At 26.6% G+C, this 24,080-nt stretch overlaps 1 protein-coding gene and 1 pseudogene across 1 annotated transcript; one reads left to right on the forward strand and one right to left on the reverse strand.

The window, feature by feature from the left end:
* The first annotated feature begins 3,239 nt into the window (after positions 1-3,239).
* LOC123300937 lies at positions 3,240-5,583 on the forward strand. Its single transcript, XM_044883615.1, has 3 exons — positions 3,240-3,453; positions 4,083-4,161; positions 5,314-5,583. The coding sequence occupies exons 1-3, from the start codon at positions 3,241-3,243 to the stop codon at positions 5,472-5,474; spliced, it is 453 nt and encodes a 150-aa protein (XP_044739550.1). The 5' UTR covers position 3,240; the 3' UTR covers positions 5,475-5,583.
* Positions 5,584-12,759: 7,176 nt separating this feature from the next.
* Positions 12,760-14,020, reverse strand: LOC123301543 (annotated as a pseudogene).
* Between the last annotated feature and the right edge of the window lie 10,060 nt (positions 14,021-24,080).

Here is a 24,080-nt window from a genome sequence, read left to right on the forward strand (position 1 = left end):
AGCAACTTCCTACACTCCGATTTTTTCCAAAGTATGTTTTCTTAAAAACTACTATTTTTGTCATAGCTATCCCGTTGAAAAATCGTTTGAAGTGAATCATTAAACCAATCTAGTATTCTTATCGATAGATGGTTTACACGAGATCAAATTATTTGTTCAACAAAGACTTGTGGCGATGCATAAGCTATTTGTGTTTGAAACATTTTTTTGTAAAAATCACTGTTTACCCACTAGGGCACAATTTAGAGATGCAAATTTTATAGTATGTATTATGTGGGAGTATCAGTTATGAATGTGTGGCTATCTAAAAGTGGATATCTTTCTTTACTTACGCGTCGTCAAAAAACAAGGCTAGGCTAGTGTTGCTCTGGTCTCCTCTAAAGTAAAAAGAAGAATGATAATAAAATTGTATATCTTTTATAAGAAAATAAAATTTTTTATAAATAATAAATACTTGTATATGTTAATGACCTAATTTTAAGTATAGCCCGGGCTCCGTTCATGACCTTCTGATTTCAATGCTGAATTATTGCACAGAAATAATATAATCATTCTTATCTAAATATTTGTATTCAGAGCATTACAAATACTAAGTAAATATTAAAAAAGAAAAAATAATAATTTTTAAATTTTTGCAAAAATTCTGTATAATGATAAACTCAATTTTTACTCTATTGATCTTTTAGTAAAATTTATTGTTTTTAGATCAATAATTGAATGAATTTATACGAAGTTTTCCAATAATTGATGTTATTGTTAAAATATGTTAAATTTATAAATCACACGTTTAATAATAAGTGCATTGGCCTAAAATTAAATATTCTGAACGTAGTTTCGGTAATAAATCTTTCATCCGGTTGTTATTTCTATAATAAATAAGTGAAAGCCCGTATATTTTCAATTTAGATTATTTGATTAGATTAATGAATTAATTAGTAATTAAAAGGTATATTTGTATAAAAATATATATAAATGGTTTGAATTTTTAGTTTATCAAGTTAGTTGTGTGGTTTTAATTTAATTAATTTTGTTAAATTGGTAAGTAGAATTGTTCATTATTAATTTTATTTAAGCTTATTGTTATACTAAGAGGTAATTAAAATTTGTTTTGTGGAAAAAACTCGTTTTAACTAGTCATGTCACAATTGCTATTTAGTCACCGGGAACAATTCCCTATATAAATTGCATTTATTTTTATTTTTTAATGATACGTTTTGAACACGCAATTTCGGTGGTTGATATGATCGAAAATTTTAATTTTCTGTCGACGTTCCATGTGGAAAACTAACGGTATAGTTCGTAGAATTTTTATTACAGATAGTAGATTTTAGTAGTTTCTAAACAACATATTTTTCGGTGAAAACGGTAGAATAAAGGCCGGTAGTTAGGTAGTTTATAATAGTTTCCCCTCAGCGTAAAAAGATTCAATTTATGGATAAATTTTTTAAAATTCTTAAAACACGAAATAATCCACTTTAAAAATATCACGTTAAAACTAACGCGATTATTTGAACGATTCTCTTGAGGAATATTGCTTAAGGTTCCAATAACGAAAGATGGGCTTAAAAATTCCACTTTTTTAATTCAACCGCACAATTTTAGATAAAAAAACGCTTTTGTTATCTTTTAGCTATAAATAAGGTTTATTTTTCAAATTATTTTGGGTTTAAATCGATTTCTTTAAACCTGAAATTTGATACACTTTTTTAATTTCTTATTCAGTTTTTTGATTTACCTTTTCAAGTGCGATCCGCAATCGCCTACCATAATTAATTTCGATTTAAGAGATTATAGAGGAGTGAGACTGTTGAGGGATGTCAATTAAAAGCTCTTTTCCAAATTATGATTTGATCAGAAAAACAATATAAACTTGTTGTAATTCTGAAAAAAATAATCAAATAAGTGACGAGTTACATATTATACCTTAAGAAAAATTATAACTAGAAAAAGTATACTTTTACCTAAAAATTCACAAAAGTTGATCTTGGAAATGAACGGGACTTGTATAACCACATTTAAAAAACAATAAAACTCCCATTTAAAAATTTTTTGCTTCCTTAAAAAATTTGCATTGATAAAAATATATAATCATAAAGTGTTGAATAATAAATATTATTTGTAAAATCGTGAAGCGATATTATCAACAAAATTACAGATTTTGAGTTGAGACATGCAGAGTTAAGTCAAATAAATTTTTCCTTTTCAATGAACTACCTAATCATAATTATTATTTTATCTAAGTATAGCTATTTAGAATTTATTTGTAAATTCAACTTATGAATTAGAAAAAAAATATTAGTCATTAGAAAATATTAAATAAATTCATATGATTATTCAGATTATCATATAACAAAATTGTCATTTTTCCTGAATGTATAAAATTTTCCGGTATATAGTTTTGTAACCATTAATTATTCTACAAGGCGGTAACAAAGTCACTAGACCGTTTTAAAATCCAGCAACTCGCCCATTTTATTTACAATTTTTAACTCCTTGCAAAAAAGATGGGTATGTTCTATTAGCTATGTTTGGTGAAAATTTGTTTGAGTTAATCAGGTTTTTATCCAGTCGAGCTATGAATATAATGAAAAATTTATGCTTTGAATATTATTATTGATATTTTTAGGAAAAAAAAAGAAAATAGAAAATAAATTATGTATAAATTAAACTATTTTTTTCAAAATCTTTCAATAATTTCTAAACGTAAAGATGGGGTGACATAAAATGTGGCTTTGTTTTATTTGTACTTATTTTTTAAGTAGGGCATAAACGAAAAAATTGAGGATAAAACAGCTCTTAAAAACAGCGAATACAAACCTATTATTTCGATGTTTAGCTAAGTAGACCCTAACAGAAAAACATTTAGCTAAGTAAAAAGAATATTTTATTTCTAGTCGATACTAATCGTGTAATTTTCATTTCTTATAAGGTAGGTACAAATTTTACCCACAAGTATTTACCGATACATTTTTGAAATTTTTTCGTTTTTCGATTCACTCCCTATTGATCGATTCTAAAAAAATACCATGAATTACCATGGAAACCAAACAAGAAATAGAGTATAATATTTAAATAAATGTCTACCCTACAAAATGCCGTCGATAATTCATCAATAAAGAATTTTCATAGACCCCTTTGTCTCTTTTTATGGAAATTATAATTTATTCAGATGAATGAAAGCTAGCTAATTTCAAATCTTTGCTTTTAGATAATTTCTTGAAAACGAAAAAATAATAAAAAATGATTACAAACACTTCGAGAATATTATTTTTAATATTTTACATTTGTGTAAATTTGACCATCGCCACTGAAATATCTGGATTTTTTACATCGAATGCAACCAGTAATGTACCAAGAATTGGTCGAAGTGGTAAAACAGATTTTGAAAATTTCTTTTTGAAAGCATCTAAATCTGTACCACGTATTGGACGACAAACTGAAAATGAGAATTTTGTAAGTATTGTGATTTAACACTCTTCAAACTTAGTTTTATGAAAGTAACAAAAAGTGTCGATTTACTTCCCATTAGTTTTAAGTCATTCGGCATGCTATGTTATTCATGAATAAAGACGACTCATATATAATAATATCCTTCGGGCCAGGATTTCAAGATGGAATTTTGTAATAACAATTCAAAATAAAGCGAAAAATATCAAATTTTTTTTGTTTTTTAGTAATCGAATACTGAAGTTAAAAATTCGAAATTAACTATTTAGCCTTTTGTTTCTTAAATATATTTTTCAAGATAAAAAATCAATTAAACCGATACAATTATCAGACACTTACAGATTCAATATGATATGCACATAATTGTTCATTAATGAGCATTCCCATTACTGTGTAATCAAATTAAACATTTGTAATTTCAGACAGCATAATTCAAATTAAATTTTTCAGCTTTATTGTGACGTATTAACGTATTAATCAAATTACACACCCAAATCGTAATTTTTTTTTTTTGGTTTAATTTAACAAAATTTCATATAAAATGTTCCTATATTAAATTTAAAGTCTTTTTAATCACGTTATGAACACTTATGCAATTAGGCACAAAATTAAATTTTTTTAAATAATTTTTTTAGGATAATATGTACTTCAGATGGATGAAACAAAATGGATTGTTACCCAGATACGCAAAACGAATGGAATATCCAAACCGAGGTAAGCTTAAATTTTAAAATTTTACTTTAAGAATTTGACAATTGCAATGCAAAATAACAATTCGATTTTATAATTTTATTGAATTATTTGAGTTAATTCTATATTTATTATACAGTAAATTGTTGCCAGCCGCTATTACAGCGGCGGGTTAGATAAATTTTTTAATTAACTATAAAAATATGTGAGAAAATATGTACAAAATGTTAGTGAAATTAAAATGCCATGGCCTTAACGAAATATGTTTTTATTATCAGAAATAGAAAATTATTAATAAACATTAAGACATCCACCCGATTATTATTTCATCTTACTTTATTCATCAATTTTATTCTAGAATTGTACCTTTTATTGAGTTTATTTTTCAAAAGCCATGGATTAAATATTCTAAAGGAATGGAAAATGGTGCAATTAGATAGAACAAAATCTTGTTTGATCCAAAATATTTGAAATTATATTTATAATTTAACTTTTATTATATTTATAATTTACTTTTATACGTCTTTTGTGAAAAATTATTACAAACACTTCGATTCTCTGTACGGCTTAGGGATATCATGTATGAAATTCAGTGTTTTTATCGAAAAAAGTTTTTGATTTTTATACACAATTCTTAATTTTGGTATAATTTGAAAGTTTAAAACTTGAGGAATATTGATAAAAGTTTTATATGTAATGTTTTAAATGTTAAAACATTTTTAAAAGCACTTATTGACTCAAAAAACAACATTTATTACGACTTTTTCATATACCATCATGTAAAAAGGGCTGTTTTTAATAATTAACTTATCGTAAACCGTACAGAGAATCGACTTGAAATTTATACAGAAGGCGTATTTAATACTCATTAATTGATACACAAAATTTCAGTTTTTTGGTAACACTTTCGTTTTGGTATCGAAACACCTTAAATCTACATTAACAGCTAGTTTTTGGAAAAATTAACCGAAATATAAAACTTTCAGTCTTACGACTTTTTCTTTAAATGAGAAAAATCACACAATAATAAACAAAAAGTTTGAATATTGTAATTTTTCTAACACTGTAGCTATCAAATTTGCTTAAAGACTCGAGAATTTATGTATAAAAAAACGTATTTATTTCTTCTTACCATTTGCAAAAATTGTATAATAATTATTATTATTTGTTTTTTAGAGTATGACGATATCGCAGAAGTTGCTGAACATAATCCACAAATAATGTTATCTCCTCAAGCTGTTGCTGAAATGATACAATTATATCATAAGCAATTCGATGATACTGCAGATTCTGATTGGGAAAATACCCGTTTTAAACGTGATGGTAGTGCCAATTAATATATTCTGAATAATATGTTTAGTTATATATATATTTTTTGGAAGAACTTTAGTTTACATTCTTTCTACGACAAAAGGCAAATTTAATATCCAACACATAATGTTATTAAGCAATTTCACTTTTAAATTAATTAATTTATAATATATAATATTTTATTTATTTTATTTATAAAAAGTCAAATTTATTTAAACAAATTAAAAAAACTCACAATTCAATGTTTTTATGGACCAAAAATCATTTCATTAGAGACATGTTTTGTTGTTAATTTCCAAAAATTTCATATTTATTGTGAATTAATTTTTATTTATAATCTTTTCTAGTCATTAAAAATTAAAGGAAGAACAAAATTTGGCTTTGGTTAAATAGTTCATGAATTTATCAAACACTAAATATTTTATATTTTAAATAAAAAATTTCACTTATTAGTTATTTTGTTTAATTTTTTCGGGGACATAGTGGAACACGGGATACAGTACAACAACCACAATATTCGTATCTTATTTTAAGAGAAATTATGTGGTTATCTTTTTCCTTGGAAGAATGTGTTGTTCAGTTATGTTGAAAATATTTCGAAGGTCCGTTCACTTTTATTTTGAGTTTTCATTAAAAAGATTTAGTTTATATTTCTCATAATACTTGACATAGTAAAATGTTGGTATCCAAAGTAGAAAAGTATTCGAAAGTTGTTTCATACCAAACGTGTAAATAGGACACGGTGAAGAAACATAATGAAGTTTTAGGTTACATGCGATATTTGATAGACTCCGAGAGAAGAAGAATCTTTCATAAAAGCGGCGGTTTGCTGCTTCAATAAATTGTTTGTAAACGAAATAAAAACAGTAAACAGAGTTTATTTTTACGACAAAGTTTAGATATTTAACAAACAAGTATGCGAAATAGTTTTTATTACACTTCCTTGCGCCTCCACCAAATATCGATAGAAAAAAAAGCTAACCACATCTAGCTTGACGTAAATTGTTCGATTAAATAGTTTCACCATATCTACGATTAAAAATTTCTAATGGTCTGACATGAAATAATCTAAATTTTTTATTGTGATTGTGATAAGGTTCTTTGGAGATACACCTATGGATGAAAATTGGATTTGTGCACCTTATTTAATATAGTTCAAGCGGCTAACATTTTTTTGTTTATATGCACACTTTCATGATAACAAAATACACACTAGTACCGAGCTTTGGGTGAATAAGTTATGTTGACTAAATTTTCTTATAAAGATTTAAATTTATATTACTTTTAAAAGATATTTTTGTTCATAAATTGGGAGTTTTTTACTTAATTAACAATAAAATTGTCATTACAACCGAATTTTAAAGTAAGTAAATTCAAGTATCTTTCTGATAGGAGATATCACAAAGATTTATTTAAATTTATCGATAATTTTGCAATAAAAATTCTTAAAAATTGAGAGGGTAGGAATGAAGCTTCATCAGTTTATATTGGATATAAGTATGTTTAAATAAATAAAACAAAATTAATTTGCAAAATTCCACTTATATTAATAAATATACCAATATATATCGCTAGAATATTGTTTCATTCTATTAAGAACTTATAACAATATTAATAACTTGGTATATTTATTGTTTATTAATATAAGCGGAATTTTGTAAATAATTTTGTATTATTTATTTAATATTATGGAGTTCCACAAATTAAAGCTCAAAATGGTCAATAAGTAAATTTCTCTAAGAAAAATCTAATACGAAAAATTTTAAATATTTGGATTAACAAATATATTTCTTTCTATAAATCGTGTGTATATTTATTGTCTTTGATTTTTTAAATAAAAAACAGACGCGATATGTATTTTATTTGCGGTCGCAACGAATTCAATTGACATTTTCACATTACATAAATATATTATACAGGAAATAACCTCTGTACACACACAATGTGGCTCTCTCTGCTGAGCGTTTTGTTAACTTTACTAGTGAAAATGAAAGAAACATGAAACTTTTACTTTTCGAAGATTATTTTTAGATTAGCTTACTTTTAAACTTAATTACGTACATTGTTTAATAGAGATATACGTTTTCGACTAAATTTAATATATTACGAAATGAACTTTTCAGCCCTTTATATCCTAAATAAATAAATAAATAATAAAAATGTCTATAGACAAAATGGTTGGTGTGATAACATTTTGCAACATGTATTAAAATTTTATTCTGCAGTGAGGCAAAACGTTTAGACTAAAAATTTTTGGCTGGATGAATGTGGAATGGATTTTAGGCTTATTTAAAAGGTAAATATCATAAATATTCATATTTTGATTTGAAAATACAGTTGTTCAAATTATTAACTCCTTTTTTCGATTGTATACCGATAAATATATATCGGTATTGTATACCGATATGCAGTACGTCTTTGACTCAAATGCACTTATAAATTTTTTTTAAGAGCCACACTGTATTTCACTATTAACTTTTTATTATAAAAATATAATAATGGCCGATATGTCATCACAGAACAATATATAAACATGCAATTTTTTATTTGCAAGAAAGTAATTTAAAATTGTAATTTTCTATCAATTTTAAAGTACCTACGTATATGTATTATTATCATTTGTAGGAACTGTAGAAGCCATTACCTATCAATTTTGCTTTGTACTGCCTCATTCTGAATGTAAAAATAAAACGTTGCAATTACACAAGAATTTATTATTGTATTTACGTGACCAAAAATTTCAAGTATTTTGATAAACTAAAATCTTACCTAACTTTCGAGAAAAATGATGTAAATAATAGTTCTCTTACGTCTAACTTTTCTTCCCAAAACTATGGAATGAATTTGATGAAAAATGTTTCCAATCGTTTTTATTTCTAATTTTAACTATTCTTCTATGCTTTTGAGTATAGAAGAATGAGATCAAAGTAACTTTGCACCCAATAATATGTCTCGTTATTTAAAAAAAATAACAATTAAAATACCTTTTTATGACATATAGAAATCTTTTAAATAAATATTATTTCCTCAAAATCGGAAAAATGATCAAGTTATACTTCTTCCTAAGTATCTCCATTTTTTTTTTGTTATAAATAAATAAAAATCGTTATATATTTAAAATCTTGTTTTATTTTTTAAACTTTCTTTCCTATTTTTCTTTCAGAACAAAATTATCAATCAATGAATTATTTAATAAAGGTAAGTATTAAGATTATATGGTAATAACAAAGCTGAGTGGCTGTGTGTGTATAACACGTGCCTGTAACATAAAGGTATCCTGTTTCGTATCCTTTCGTGGTCATCATTTTTACTTTTAAATTAAATGAATTTTTCCTGATGTTAAAAATTTTCCACTCTTTTTATAGTTTAAATTATCTATATAACCCGCCCTCTTGCTATAAATAACGTCAGTTATACATATGTCATAAATCACTATTCTGTCAGGGGGTGGGAATTTAAATAATCATAAATTCACTCTTTAAAATCATGTTCTCTCAAAGGAGAACATGTAATATAGAATATTTCACTCATATTCTCCTATTACAAAATATTAAAATTTGTACTTAAAAAATAAAAAAATCGCTCGTTAAGACTAAAATTTGAAATTTTGTAACAGAAGAACATGTTATATATTTTATCCCACTTTTTAATAACATATTCGCCTATTACAAAATATACCAAAATTTACTTATTTTGCTTGCTTTTTTGTTGTACATGCTAACTCTTATTCTTGTTAAATGAAATTATATAAGATTTTGTGATAGGAGAACATGTTATTTCACAAAAAAAAAAATTAATTATGTCAGTCCCACTTTCATACTTATGTCATAAATCACTCTTCTGTCAGGGGGTGGGAATTAAAATGACATAAAATATACCTCGCTCTCTTACTTATTTGTCACTTTTGGTTCTCATAACAATTATCTAAAAAAATGACATTATATCGGCATAAAAAATTGTTTAATTAAAAGTTAATCGGGACATTGCTAGATTTGAACCGAAATACTCTTTAACCGGAGGCGACTGGACTACCCACTACTCCATAATTGACATGTTGAACTTATCAATAATGTTATATACAATCAATGAAGAAAAAACGACAAACAATGGCTTAAAAAAGACTTATAATTTATTAACCCGAGAAAAAAAATTTGTGGAGGGGGGCAGGCCAAATTATATTAGCTTTATTGGTGTCATCTGAGTTGTAAACGTTCGGAAATCTTTTTCCAAGATAATTTCTTAAGAACAGGTAAGAATTCTTTGTTTTAAATACAAAAGTTTACTATAACCTTTAGTAAAATAATAATAAATTAAAAAATGTCTACATTTTTTATTCATTTGTTTTGTTTCTTCATGTCCATTGTCCATTTCATTCATTGTCGATTATAAAATTGGTTTGACTTTTTTTTATGTCATCATTTTTTTTTTACATTTTATTGTGATATTAGCTATGCTTAGGTGGGTATAATTAGTATCGCTTATTACCTATAGGCTAACAAATAATTTTCTATAATTAACTAACGATATTGATATGCCTGCTGTATATTCTTTACGATTTGTCCCTTCAATGTTTGATATTTTTTAATCCGTTTGTACAGCAACACATGATTGTAAATTTTTTATGTATTTTAAAAATCGAAACTGAATAATGCATGTAAAGGTAGTTTCGAAATAAAACAACCAATTTTATATTTCATCATGCGAAAGGAAAAACAAGAATAATACAAATTCAAAATATGGAAAAAAAAAACAGAAAAATAAAACAAATTGTTTATGTATACCATGTTTGTATAACGGACTAAAAAGTTTAAAATAATAAACAACTTTTAAAATACTTGGTTTAGATTCTCCATCTCTGGTTTAGATTATTTAAAATGAAAAAATCTAGAAAATTACTTTAGTCGATAGATGAATACAGATATTAAAATAAAACGAATCCAAATTCTTCATAAAATTTCCAACTTTAAAGTGGTCTAAAATATCGAAATATTTTTCAATAATCTTATTCTTACGAACAATTAATACCTGGAGAAAATATATAAAAAGATTACGTAAAAAATCAAAACTTTGAAAATGCTGCTACATTTAGTTAATTTTTTTTTTTTTAATGCGTTTATCTTTGTGAATATTTTTCGAATCAACTTGAAATTTTTAGAGAATATACTTAAATATATGTACATTTCGAAAATGTAAAGAAATTGCTTCTTCGAAAATTCTAACTGGATATAACTAACCCCTTAAAATTATAACAACGAACTTTCTCATACTCTCATAATTTGAAGTAAGAAAACAATTTTGGTATCTTATTTCATTCAAATCATTTTTACATTATTTTCAATTACTTCAACATATGTATAATAGTTGCTATTAAAAAATATTCATTTTTCTCAAGTCTTGGAAACAACTGAGCTTTGATTTACCCGGAATAAGTATTATGTATAAATAAATTTTCTTAAAATTATTTCAAATTTTTTTTTATTTCTCCAAGAAATCAGATAATAAAATATTTCAAAATCGAAGGAGAAAGAACAAATTTAAAATGAATTTTGAAGTTATTTTAGGTACCATCAAGTATTTTTTCTTCACAGACCTGTATCTATTACTATCAGAATAGTTAAACTTGATTAGTACCTTACAACACTAATTGTAGAGAGCTTTAGAACTTGTGATTAGTATTTCTTGAAATATAATATTTTTTTAATTGCTCTCTTTCAAATGTTAAATTTTCCACTGTTTGAAAGTCTATTATTAGACAAATACACTTACTATAATTATTATTTTGCCCATTCATTAAAGCATGTATGAATGTAAACGATTTATAGATATATCAACCATTTTATAAACCAAAATCTATAAATATATAATACAAAATGGTTGTCTACTATATGACTTAAATAACTAACGTATAATATTAAAAAAAAAACGAAACAGCAATTACGATCAGAAACTTATGCTTATATTTCTTTCATTGGTATGAAAAATTAAGTAGCCAACATCATCATTTTACGCAACATATAAATTGTAGGGTAATTTACTATTGAAAAAAAAATATGTTCGTAAAATTTGAAATAAAAACATTATATATAATTACAAATTGTAAGATAAAAAAGGATATATTATTACTTATATAGGCTGTCCTACCAAAATTATATTTAATATTCGATACTCGAACGTTGAGTTTGTTAAAAATTATATATTTTTATGGTAGAAGCGCAAGGTATAAATACGTTTTCTATAGTTACGGGTCTCTTTCATTCGTTGTCTTTTAAATTCAAGTTCGCATTTAGGTAAATGAATTTTTTTCTGATTCCTTCAACTGTTTACTTTATTCGATAACGACATAAAATCAAGAAAGAAGAAGAAAACAACTAGTTTCTATGAGTTAATTTCCAAATTCGATAAGAGTTAATTTCTAAGCTGAATATTCGATACAGTCTTCTAGAATGATGAGATAAGATTGCCGACAATTTCTTCGATATTTTTCTTCAAATTCGAAAAACAAAAATTAATCAAAAATATATATGCCATATCATCTTAAAACTAACAATTCATAAATATACAAAGGCCACGTAAAAAAAATGCTTAACAGGCTGCTGAAAATTGAATAATATATTATCTGCGTTGATTGGCAGAAATGAAGGGATAAGTAGGTAATGTCTCTATTACCTTCTTACTTGTAAATTATTACCATTATCTATATTTTTCATATAATCCTCTTTTCAGCCAACCAGGAAAAACTTAAAAATATATTTAGAAACCAGTGCATATTTTACAATAAGAAAATCTTAACATTTTTTAAATCAAAAATAAGATAATTTTTTTCAAAATTAATATAGGACATCTCAAAATTAATGAAAGAATTGAATTTTACATCATAAAGTGTTGATAATGAAAAAGAAAATACAGCTGACAGTTTAGTGTTTCTAAAAATCGAGTGCTACAATAACAAACAAAGCTTTTGCATTTTTGAGCAAGATTTTAAAAATAATGAGAAAGGGCTTGGCAGATACAACTCGCAATTTTGGTATAAACTATAAATTCAGGGTACTGATTAAACTTCTTCAAATGTGAAAAGTTAAATTTAAAAAAAATTATGACAGACCAAAATTGATCGCCCATATCTTACGATTTAACACCGATGTATTGTATATTTTATTTTGGGATATTTTGAAGTATTAAAGTATATTCCCCCATATATGGGGGAAGGGAGCAGATTTGAAATTGGATGCTATATGAACAAAATTTATAGTATAGACATTTGTGGAAAATGGTAAAGAAAAATTTTGACATAACATGTGCTGATTAAAACGCTTATGTACGTTTTCCACGAATACGTCTTGCTAATTGTATGTCCTTTGGCATAATTGCAACACGCTTTGCTTGGATTGCGCATAAATTGGTATCTTCAAACAAACCTACACTAGCTTCTTGTAATGCCATAACAACTGCACTTTGGAAACGTAAGTGTGTTTAAAATATTGTGCAATTTCACGTACTAAACGCTGGAATGATAATTTACGAATTAACAATTCAGTACAGGACGATATCTATGTGGTTTTTTTACTCCACAAGTTGCTGGTGCACTTATACGTGTAGCTTTCGTTGCTAATTGTTCTCTTGGTGCTTTACTACTAGTTGATTTACGAGCAGTTTACTTGGTTCTAGCCATTTAAAAATAATAATGTTTTTACAAGAAACACAAAATTTTATAAATTAAATTCTATGATACTGCACAATCAAACGTTTAAATATGTATTCCAAATAAATTATGAAATAATTCTTTTTTTCAATTTGTCAAATTATTCGTCATACACGTCAACTTCAATAAACCACATAATTATTTATTTGTGAAAATATATAAATAAAATTTTTATTCATACATATGTTTGATTTATGAATACAAAAATATTATATTGATACATTTTATAAATCTTAAGGCTATTTCTGTTTTTATATCTTTAAATATAAATTAATGTCTATAAATATTTTTTGATATATTATAAAATGTAATAATTATAATGTAACAAAAGTATTATGTCATACAACTAAAATTATATTACTATATTTTTAGCTCGCTAAATATTAATATTATACTAAAATTATCTGCGAATTCTGTTAAAAAAATGTATAAAATTATTGTATGAAAGGATTATAATTAAGTATTGACATTTTTTACATTATGAAATATTTGGGTCAACATATTTGGGTCCACATACTTTAATCATAATTATTAAAGATGTCACAATAAATTTGAATATCTGTGCTATTATATAGCTGTCAAAATATGATACGTACCGTGTTATAAATGTAATACGTACATCCTTCGTATATTAATACCCAGAATGTTGGCAATAGGGAAGTATTAAGAGATATTAGTGATCCATTTTAGAACCTGTATTCATCATATCCGACTTGACAGACTGAAATACTTGTGTAGATAGTACGTTTTCAATATACTATTAAATCATAGAAAGTTTTCCACAATATTCCTACACAGGGAAAAAAATACTTCTCGACACAAGGTTCTCTAAATCAAGAGTATTCTTAGAGCGAGAAGAAATATTACACGAAATTGCAAAAACTTGGATTAAGAAATGTTTCTCTTGGTTAAAGAAAATTTTGGTCTTGCTTTTAAAGTGAAAAAACTATTCTTCAGAAAATAAAACTCTTTTTTTCTGTATGTTTTTTTGTAGTTTATGCTGCCGTCTCGAAAATTGTTAGTCTCCATTGAAGAAACAATTTTCCATGCATCTGCCGGCTACTTAAAATGGAACTATGGATTTAGACTTAATCTGAGTTTCAGTAGGTGTCGAATAAATAGATGGATACTAAGAAACCATGGAAATTTAGAGCCAACCTGTTCCAAAATGAAGTGTTTAATGAAAATAGCCCACTTTTTTCATTGTCTAGTCATTTCAAATTACTAGAAATAATATTCAATATTGTAGGAAGCGCAAGGTAGTAATGAGTACATTTATCAGGTTATTTATTCTAAAGCTTCGAAATTCTTATCACAACCTACACAGAGAAGAAAAATTCGATGGCCTTTGCTAAAAAAAACTTGTGGCTTTCGATTCAATGCACTAAAAACATGCTGATATAAAATATACGTTTCAATGCCAGTGGTTTAAAAATTCATTTTTAAATAATTTGATGCAATAATTGTCATACGCTCTCAAATGTGTATTTGCAAGTTACAATAATACTTATTAATATTATGTATTATTAAAATATTGAAGTTAATTAATTAGTACCTAGGATATCTAAGCATGAAAACTAATAACAATCTTTATAAAATAATTATAAAATACAAAATTCAAAATAATGCATGAGGAGGAATGCATATTTTATCCCGCTTCATATAATAGGTCGTCAGGTCAAAACCCATCCACGTCAATAAATTTTTTTAAGTTTTAAATTAATATTACATAAAGAATATAGTTTCTACCAGGTGTCCATGATACCTCTCACTCTTTTAATTTATTATCCCGTCCCCGCCACACTCCAATTTCTATGTTCCGATTTTATCATAATTTTCAGCACTGGTTGATGTTAAACCACAACGATTGGTGCAAATTCGAGATCTTTATCACAGTCCATTCAAGAGAAATTTAGAACAAAAATGTCTACAAACGAAAAAAGTGTAAATTTGGATTTTCGGATACTTTACAAGAACTTCCCTATGGGAAGTTAATAATCAAATATCTGTTATCAAGCAAACTTCAATTTATGGTATTTTTATAAGTTTTATAACGTAAAAATTTATTTATTTATTTTTTTTTTGTATTGAAATAATAATATATGTATCTAGTATGGTTTTGTATTTGTCAAGTGAATATTTTACAAATTTATTAACAAAAGAATTCGTTTTTTTTTTTGTATGTTTTAATCTGCATAACCACAAATGTTTTACTATTGTTTAAATTTACTAAGTCAATTATTATTCGACAGATATAATTAGATAACTAAAAATGAACTTAATCCATACAAAATTCTTTTATATACCAAGAGCCACTCAAAAAAAATATTTTTTCAACTTCCACAACTAACTGGTTTTAATGAGTAATGAACAATTTGTCTTAGTACAGTAGAGTTCTAGAAATCGGAAACGTGAAATAATCGGAAGACATATATGGTCCATCCTCACATTCCACACCACTCTTTTCCAATCACTAAAAATGATATTGTTTGTTTGTATATACATCTAATTTGGTGTCTATCATAATTAGACGTGTTTAATGTTGTGTTTACCTTCATTCTAATGCTATTTTTGTTTATAACGAATTTTTCCAATCAATGCCAGTACATGGTAAGAAATTTTTGGGCAATCACTTTATACTCGGCGTGAACGCAATACTGTTTGGTTTCGATGATTTTGATTTGTTATAAAATATTATCATTGGGTGTCAGACCCATACTGACTTGGTGATATTCTCAATACTTCTGCCGAATAGTACCATTTAACACTGTGATGTCACTGATGCTATTAATGGCATATCAGCAATATCTATTAAAATGATAAAATAGGTAAAGAATAATAGAGTGGCGAGCAGTGTGACAGCAAACATAGCATTAACACCTAATATAAATAGGATCGTAGTTAAATAATTCATATTGATAAACGCGGCAAAAATAGCGTGAAAAACATGTAAATAAGGCCATAGTTATGGATATACATATTATATACATAGAGTATGTATTATCAGACACTTTTTGAGTACCTATCTGTTCCTACACCATTGTTATTGTAATAAAAACCATGCATTTCTTACCGTGTAATCGGAATGAAATTTAGTAATCGGAACATTACTGTAATTAGCTATACATATATGCATCGATAAAGCCTACAGAAATAATCTAGAAATTACAGGTAATAATGAGCGTTTTTTCGAAAATTTCATTGAAATTAAAACTAAAAGAAAAGCATTTCGGACGTGGATTTCTTTACGTTGTTTTTGAAGAATGTATTAAGATTTTTCGAAGTGTTTGAAATAATCAAATTTCTTAAAGTGAAAAGATGTGCTATATTTGCTATCCGCAATAATTCATGTAGTTTAATGCAGGTATATCATTATATACTAGTGCAAGAAGTACGAAGCACGAATTAAATTTGGCTGGCTCTTGTATTAAATACCTAAAAATATAAGAATTTAATCTATCTAATTATTTCATTCAAAGTAAAACCACTAAGATGCTTATAAGTTATTATCTTTTTTATGCACATATTAATTAAAGGGGTAGTGTTGTCGCTAGTAATTTCAATGCGGAATTTTAGGGTGTAAATAAAAGAGACGTTAGTAACCGAATTTTTATTAAATATCAAACCTTCAATCAACTTTGTCTTTTCAATTCGTTGATTAATATGATAAGAAGAAAAAACTTTTGGTGTTTTAGTCAAGAATAAGTATTTCTAAAATTTGGTTATAATTCGTTATTAAGTCTATAAGTTAAACTGCCTCCAAAAATCAAAATTTTACAGTAAATAAGAAAATCAAATTTCTTCATTTTAATCCATAAAATTTTTTTTTTCAAATGTTTTTGATATATATCAATGTTGTTTTAATGTCCATATTAATTGAAATAATTTTTAATATTTGCTAAGGAAAAATTGATTTAGGGCCATCTAAAACGATCTGAAATTGGGATGAAGACCAACACAAATTTCAACATTACTCTCAATGTCTCAAAATTGTATTATTTTAGACAGATTTGGAAACTTTGAAAAATGCTGTAGATATGTGCCTTTTGTATATTATTCTTTTGATTTTGGATGTATCTTATCTGAGAAAAAAAAATCTTAAGAAAATGGTTGGACTTAGGCTTTTTAAGTTGTGGACAGTAGAATACAGCCAAATACAAGGCTATAAATTAACTTCCTGACCCGCAAATACGAATGGGTACTGTGTCACTCTCATCAATCCTTGTAGCCTACTAAGATAATTTGCATTCATATTTACTTCATGATGAGGCCCTACGTCCCCTTCGGGATCATACGACATAAATATAATATATATATATGTCACATATACATAACTGATATTCCCATGTAATGCAAACTATACAATTTACACCTAATTTGCGCCCTCGCGGGTACACAATGATGTTTACGAAAAAATGTTTCAAACAAAAGGTGGCTATTTTTTTATAAGAAACATTTCTTACTTTTAAACTTTTGTTCTATCTCTAACGGTTTACAAAATGAGACCCAGTTGACCTATGTTGCACATTTACAAACTTGTCCTCAATTTTTACGTTTTGAGTACGCGGTAAAAATTTCAGCTTGATATCATTTTTCGTTTTTGAGTTATCGTGTTGATAGATAGACGGCCGGACAACCGAAAATGGACTAATTAGGTGATTTTATGAACATCTATACCAAAATTTTGTTGGTAGTATGAATATTTTTAAGCGTTACAAACTTGGGACTAAACTTAGTATACCTTGCATATTACATATATGCATGGTATAAAAAAGAGGAGATGGACTTTCTTATAAATCTAGTTTCCCAAGTAGACCCTTTACATAAAGAAAAAAATATGTTATTAATACACATTTACATTTACATTTTTATTAAGAATTTAATAATTGAAAATACAAAAATTTTGACAAAAAAGGGCTGTGGGTGGAGCCTTTGGCAGTGGAACTCGCCGTATTCGCATATAGCTGTAATAAATACCTATTCACAATATCTGACTAATAATACCTATACAAACACAATTTTATATAAATATGGTGGGAGCGCATAGAAATACATTTCATTATATTAATTTTTTGGTGCGGAACCGTCAAATCATTTTGTAGTGGACCAAATTGTGAATATAAACCTCGAATCCACTTGAACAAACAAAAAATTTCACCAAAATCGGTCCATTCGTTTGAGAGGAGGTCAATTACAATTGACAAGAGTTTCATGATTTTTGTTCACCCAAAAAGTGCTCAACGTGCCAAAAGAAGTTTTCACCTCAAAAATAATAATAAAATAAATAAATTTTGAAAATTTATAATAATAACTAAATAGTTTTTAATTTTGTTTCTATAAGCCTTTTATTTGAATATCATTTATATTTTGATGAAATTTTGATTTATTAAGTTGAATTTACTTTCAAATCCATAGCTACTTCAAATTTTAGTAAATTGTAATTAGCTAACATATAATAAAATTTTCATTAACATATACCTACAAAGTTTCACAATGTCTAGATTCTTATTTCTTGATAGTTTTCTAGGTCAAAAAATTTCAAAATATTCAACACTTTTGTCTAATAACATAAACAAAAATTCCAAATATAGAAATAAACAAAACTTAAGATAGATCCGGTAAGGTCGGTAAGATAGATCCAAAATCAAAAGAATATTAGTATGGCATTGAATTAGCCATTGATATTCAGCCATCTTGTGTTTTAATGTAACGTATAATTAAATAGGCGGTATTATAAGTCCGCCAATACTAAACATACTATTAATATATGGTTGCTATGGAGTCAAGTTCCATATTTACGCATGCTCATACATGATAGCATTAGAGTGAAACAAATATACATCCTGTGTGATTCATTTGTTTTTCTAGTAAAGATACAAACCAAGCTAAGTATGTAGTTCATAAATATTTGTATAGATGGTGTTTTTGAAAATGATAAATTTTTAATTTTTTTAAAATATTTAACAGGGATTTTTTTAAATGTAAATCAAAGTTTGCGAAGCAATGTATTGGGTTTTTTTCGGCTCTAGAGGCTGAATTTTGGCTTTGGATATATCATTATACCTATAAACGAATACATAGCTGTTTTATTTCTAATGATCCAAATCGGGAATCAGATTCTTCTAAATAAAAATAGTGAAAAAATCATCTGCTTTTTTGATCTAAACATCATTTATTATAATTATTAATTAAACTAATTAAATATAAAAAGTTTTCTTCACCTGCTAATAATACAAATTCAAAACCAATATTTATTTTTCTTTATTTAAAAACAAAAATTTTCTCTAAGGCCATTAACAGAATTTCTAAAAATTATTTTAAAAAACCGTTACTGTTCTAGTTAATTGGCCATTTTCTGTTTGTTATTTATTTTAATTAAATTATAGTTTTAGGCAATATAATTGAAATTAATAATATTATACCTATTATGTGTCTATACAAGATAAGACAGACAGCCTGTTGAAAAATTCCGTTTTTTGAGCCAATAAACTTCGAGATAAGGAAATTATTTTTATACGTTTTTAAATTTGATTAATTCTATACTTATTCTGGTCGTTTATCCGCTCTCAACACTTATAGACACAGAAATTGATTTTTGTCGGATTTTAAACGAAATTTAAAAATAAAAGTATAAATATTTTTTTCTCATCAGTGTCCATAACGAATACAGATTGAGTTACTGATTTTCGTCAATATCAAATTGAGCAACTACAAACATCGTCACTCACAAACTTATTTGATTGTCTCCAAAACTATAAGAGAAATCGGAATTGGTCTAAAAGACATTTTTTTAAGAAAGAGATTGACAACCTAAAAATCTACCCAATTAGCCCCGGTCTACCATACCTACCTATCCACAAAGTCCTGGTAAAACTGATAATATACTCAAGTAGTGTTTATAATTATAAGTCTCTTTAGTCTATTTGATTTCGTTCCTACTTGATTAACAATTGATTTAAGAAAAATAAATCTTAATTTTCTGTATCTCGGTAGTAAATAATATTTTGCACCTAGGTTATATGCACTTTATTCCTTATTTTGAGCTAGATTCACTGAAAATAATGCAGCGAAATTTTGAAACACTGTATTCATCTATCTATTGAACATATCACATAAGACAGAGTGCTTCGTACAGGTTATTTTCAAGACAATTATTTATTATATGTAAAATGTCTTTTCTGATCAATTGACAATAATAATTATCTTTTTACAATTCATAATAATTACAGTGACCATTTTTGACACCACATCCCTTAAAATTAAAAATAAGTGGACGAATAATTAGACATGATAGCCCATCAAACATACCTACGTAAGAACATTATACGTGGGTTGGGTGTCAATAATACAAATAAATTTCATTATATTATTTAATTTACACACAAAAATTACTTTTAATTTGTTTACTTTCTTTAAGAAAGTTACTGTATTCATCACGAAAGTAGAAATAATAAATTTTATTAAATCTATACCTACGTCTTAACGGATCTGTGCGCGCCTGCGGAGTTGTCACGAAGAATCATAGAAGTAGTCCATTTGAAGTTCTTGCCTATTTTTGAAGTGAAAACTTCTAAGGCGCGTTAGGCGATTTTTGCTAGGGGAAAATCTTAGTTTTGCATACACACGTTAATAATTTCAATTTAAAACTTTGAAATTTTAATTACTCATATTATAATTACTAAAAAAATTAAAAAAACACAGTTATTCCAAAGGTTTAAGTTTTAAGTCGACAGTTCCCATGACTGGCTATCTTTTTTGTTCTCATTTCTTGTTACAATTTTCCAAAAACTTGTCAGAACCATTGTCTCAAAGGCATACCAGTATTTATATAATAAAAATGTATAGCAGTAACTTATTTAGGTTCGATCATTCACTTAATAACAGCATACCCACCGAAAGGTTTCATTTCTGCATCTTCCTTAGTTAAACATCTTGCAACACGGTGAATTTTCTTTATGTAATGGACATAAGTTCGAAACCTGCCATGAAGAGTTATGCTCACCTCTCCTATACCTATAAATTCCAATAACAAACGCAGTTCGCCTCTACAACTTTAGGCCTAGGGTAAGGCGGGAGTAGGGTAACGAACTTTTCAAACCACACAGTTTTGAGTTAATTTCGAATATAAACATCCAGTTATACTTTGATTCGAAAATTTAAAATTGGTGGTGTACGTAAAATAAAAATCTTAGTACCTATGCAGAGTGGTTGAAAATTTATAAATGTTCAAAAGGTTATTTTCAACCCATATTGGACTTAAAAATATATAATTTCTCCATTATGATTCTTAAAACAGAAAAAAAAAATTATATACTTTATTAATGCGTCAAATAATATGCATATACCTTCTAAAACAAAAAGTTATTGGACTGTCCTGTTACCTTCATATCCCCATTCTTTGTTCATAAAATACCAACATTATGGCACGTGCGTTAAATTGTTTTATCACCTAAAGGATTAATTTCCAAATATAATAAGGTTTCAAATTATTTAAAAAATAATAATTGCCTTCAATTTGTATATTGTAAAAGTATATTATTGTTTTGTTAATTGTTTATTTTAAAAGTGAATTTTTAATATGATTGCTTTGGTTAAGAATTATTTACTCTATACAAAGAGTTTGGTTGTCCACAAAACAATATTAATTGCGCATTTAAATTAATAAAAAAAGGTATCGTAACTAGATCTAAGACCTCTTCCTTTACCATTTGCAGATCTCAACAATTGTGAATAATTATCGCTACTGGCAAACCAACGTCCAAAATTACCAATTAACCAAAATTAAGGAAGTAATAAATAAAGAATACTTATAGAATCAATATTTGGGATTGTTTGCATTTTATTTGGAATTATTGTATGGAAACATGCACATGAAGCAAAAAGTACTAGTTGTGTAACGACATTGCAATTGCGTTTCTAGCGAATGTTCCTCCTCCCCCTTCTTACGTAAGATGATTAAAAATTTCATTGAAACAAAGGCAACAACGAAACACACAGAATTTGGTTTTTATAATTATATAAAGATCCCAAATTAGGATAGAAATTAATGAAACTTAGATCTTACGTGGTTCTATAAAGGCCCTTTTAAAAGATTGAAAAAACGTAATTTTTCTTACTGTAAGGACAGATACTAAAACACCGTTCCGGGTGAAATGGTATCCTACTTATGACACCGAAGAAATTAATGACCACAAATATAGCAAGATATAAAATTTCGTGTACTTTTATAAGGAAATCATGATTAGCCGGATTTGAAATACAATAATCTCTCTCTCATCTTCAATTTTTCACATAAAAAAAAATATAAAATTGTGTATAGCTTTATTAGGAAGACATGATGATCCCGAATTGAAAGAAATCTTTATATATATAAATGAACCCCTATTTTTCCTGGTCATCCTATAACTTGAGAACGGATTGAAATTAACGGTTGTGTTAATTCTTGTCAGGAGAAGGTTGTTATGAAAGAAAATACTAAAGAAGTTGAACGGAACATTAGAAAATTTGAGACAAAATATTAAATGCAATAAATGGTGGAAACGCATATAAATAATGCAATTTTATTATCTTACTATGTGATTATGTATTTCGTCTTCGTTATTTGCGCTCCCACCATATTTATCTAGAACAGGTATTTGAATTGTAGTATTGAGATAGTATTTACTATTATTCATGTATTGTGAATATGTAGTTATTAAAGCTATGTATGCGAGTGTAGTGAGCCCCATTGCTAAAAGCTTCAGCTAGACCGAAGGCCGAAAGCCTGTTCAAGAAATAGTAGTAAAATTTGTGATAAATCATTAAAAATGAATTGGAACTGCAGGGTTAATTAAGATTAATAATCGCTGATCAATATAGTTACAATTAAATAAATTGTAGGTTTATAATTCAGCGGGTCATCTAGTACTATATAATAAAACATAAAATTTGGTGTAGTTTTTTAGGATGATTGGAATTGATTAAGAAATTCTATGTATTTTTATTAGGAGAACATGATGAACCAAATTTGAAATACTTACTTATGAATCAATCAAAAAAATTTGCTTACTACATACTCAAACATCATACCAGCCTGATTTTTAAGGAAGTACAAGCAATTTATTAAACATAACGCACCAATGCCAATTAATAAACAATAAAAACGTGTATAAATAAAAAATTATTATTATTAATTATATAACATATTTATTATTTTGTTATAAATGAATAAAACATAATTGACGATATACAATTTAATAAAAATCTGTATTTTTTTTTTATATTAATATTTACAATACAGTTTTTGTAATTTATTACATATTTTTTCATGTATATTTATTTATTTAATTTTGTTTTGTATGTTGCCAATGTAAAATACGTCTAAATTGAATATTCAGGAATCCGTTTTGTCGATTTAATTTACTATTTGCATGCCACAATCATCACTATACATTCATAGAGAAAACATGCAAAACATAGGAAGTAGCAGATATGGATTGTGGTAATATTCATTTTTCTATGACATTATCTAAAAAAAAGTGATAGATGTAGTCCTTGGTTCGTATATATGATAGTTTTTATTGATTAACATCTATAGCGACCCTTAAATAATTTTATCATGTGAAACTCCCGAAAATGCTTCATTTTCTACCACAAAGTATCAAAAGTTTAAAAATATACCAAAAGCTTTAAATTAATAATATTTTTTGTTTTTCTTTTTATGTTAATTGGTCAAGGGAAAGACATATTTTACCGTCATTTTCAAACGACTGGAAATTTCAATTTTTTGTCGAGATTTGAACTGAGTTCAATTTTGAGGGTTCTGTAAAATTTTCTTACTGTGCACCACAAAATTCAATAAAAGTTATATATAAATGCGAAATAGAGCGAATCAATCGGGATTAACCACAGCTCTTTTAAAGCTGATATTAATGGGCTTTCGAATTAGATTCTC

The sequence above is a fragment of the Chrysoperla carnea genome, chromosome 5 (genome assembly GCF_905475395.1).
Source record: "Chrysoperla carnea chromosome 5, inChrCarn1.1, whole genome shotgun sequence".
In the NCBI taxonomy this organism is placed as follows: Eukaryota; Metazoa; Arthropoda; class Insecta; order Neuroptera; family Chrysopidae; genus Chrysoperla; species Chrysoperla carnea.

Bases quoted from the DNA above. Each gene is read 5' to 3' on its own strand.
- LOC123300937 (XM_044883615.1), top strand. From the start codon at position 3,241: ATGATTACAAACACTTCGAGAATATTATTTTTAATATTTTACATTTGT. The intron at 3,454-4,082 runs GTAAGTATTGTG...TAATTTTTTTAG, and splicing joins AAACTGAAAATGAGAATTTT to GATAATATGTACTTCAGATG. The intron at 4,162-5,313 runs GTAAGCTTAAAT...TTTGTTTTTTAG, and splicing joins AATGGAATATCCAAACCGAG to AGTATGACGATATCGCAGAA.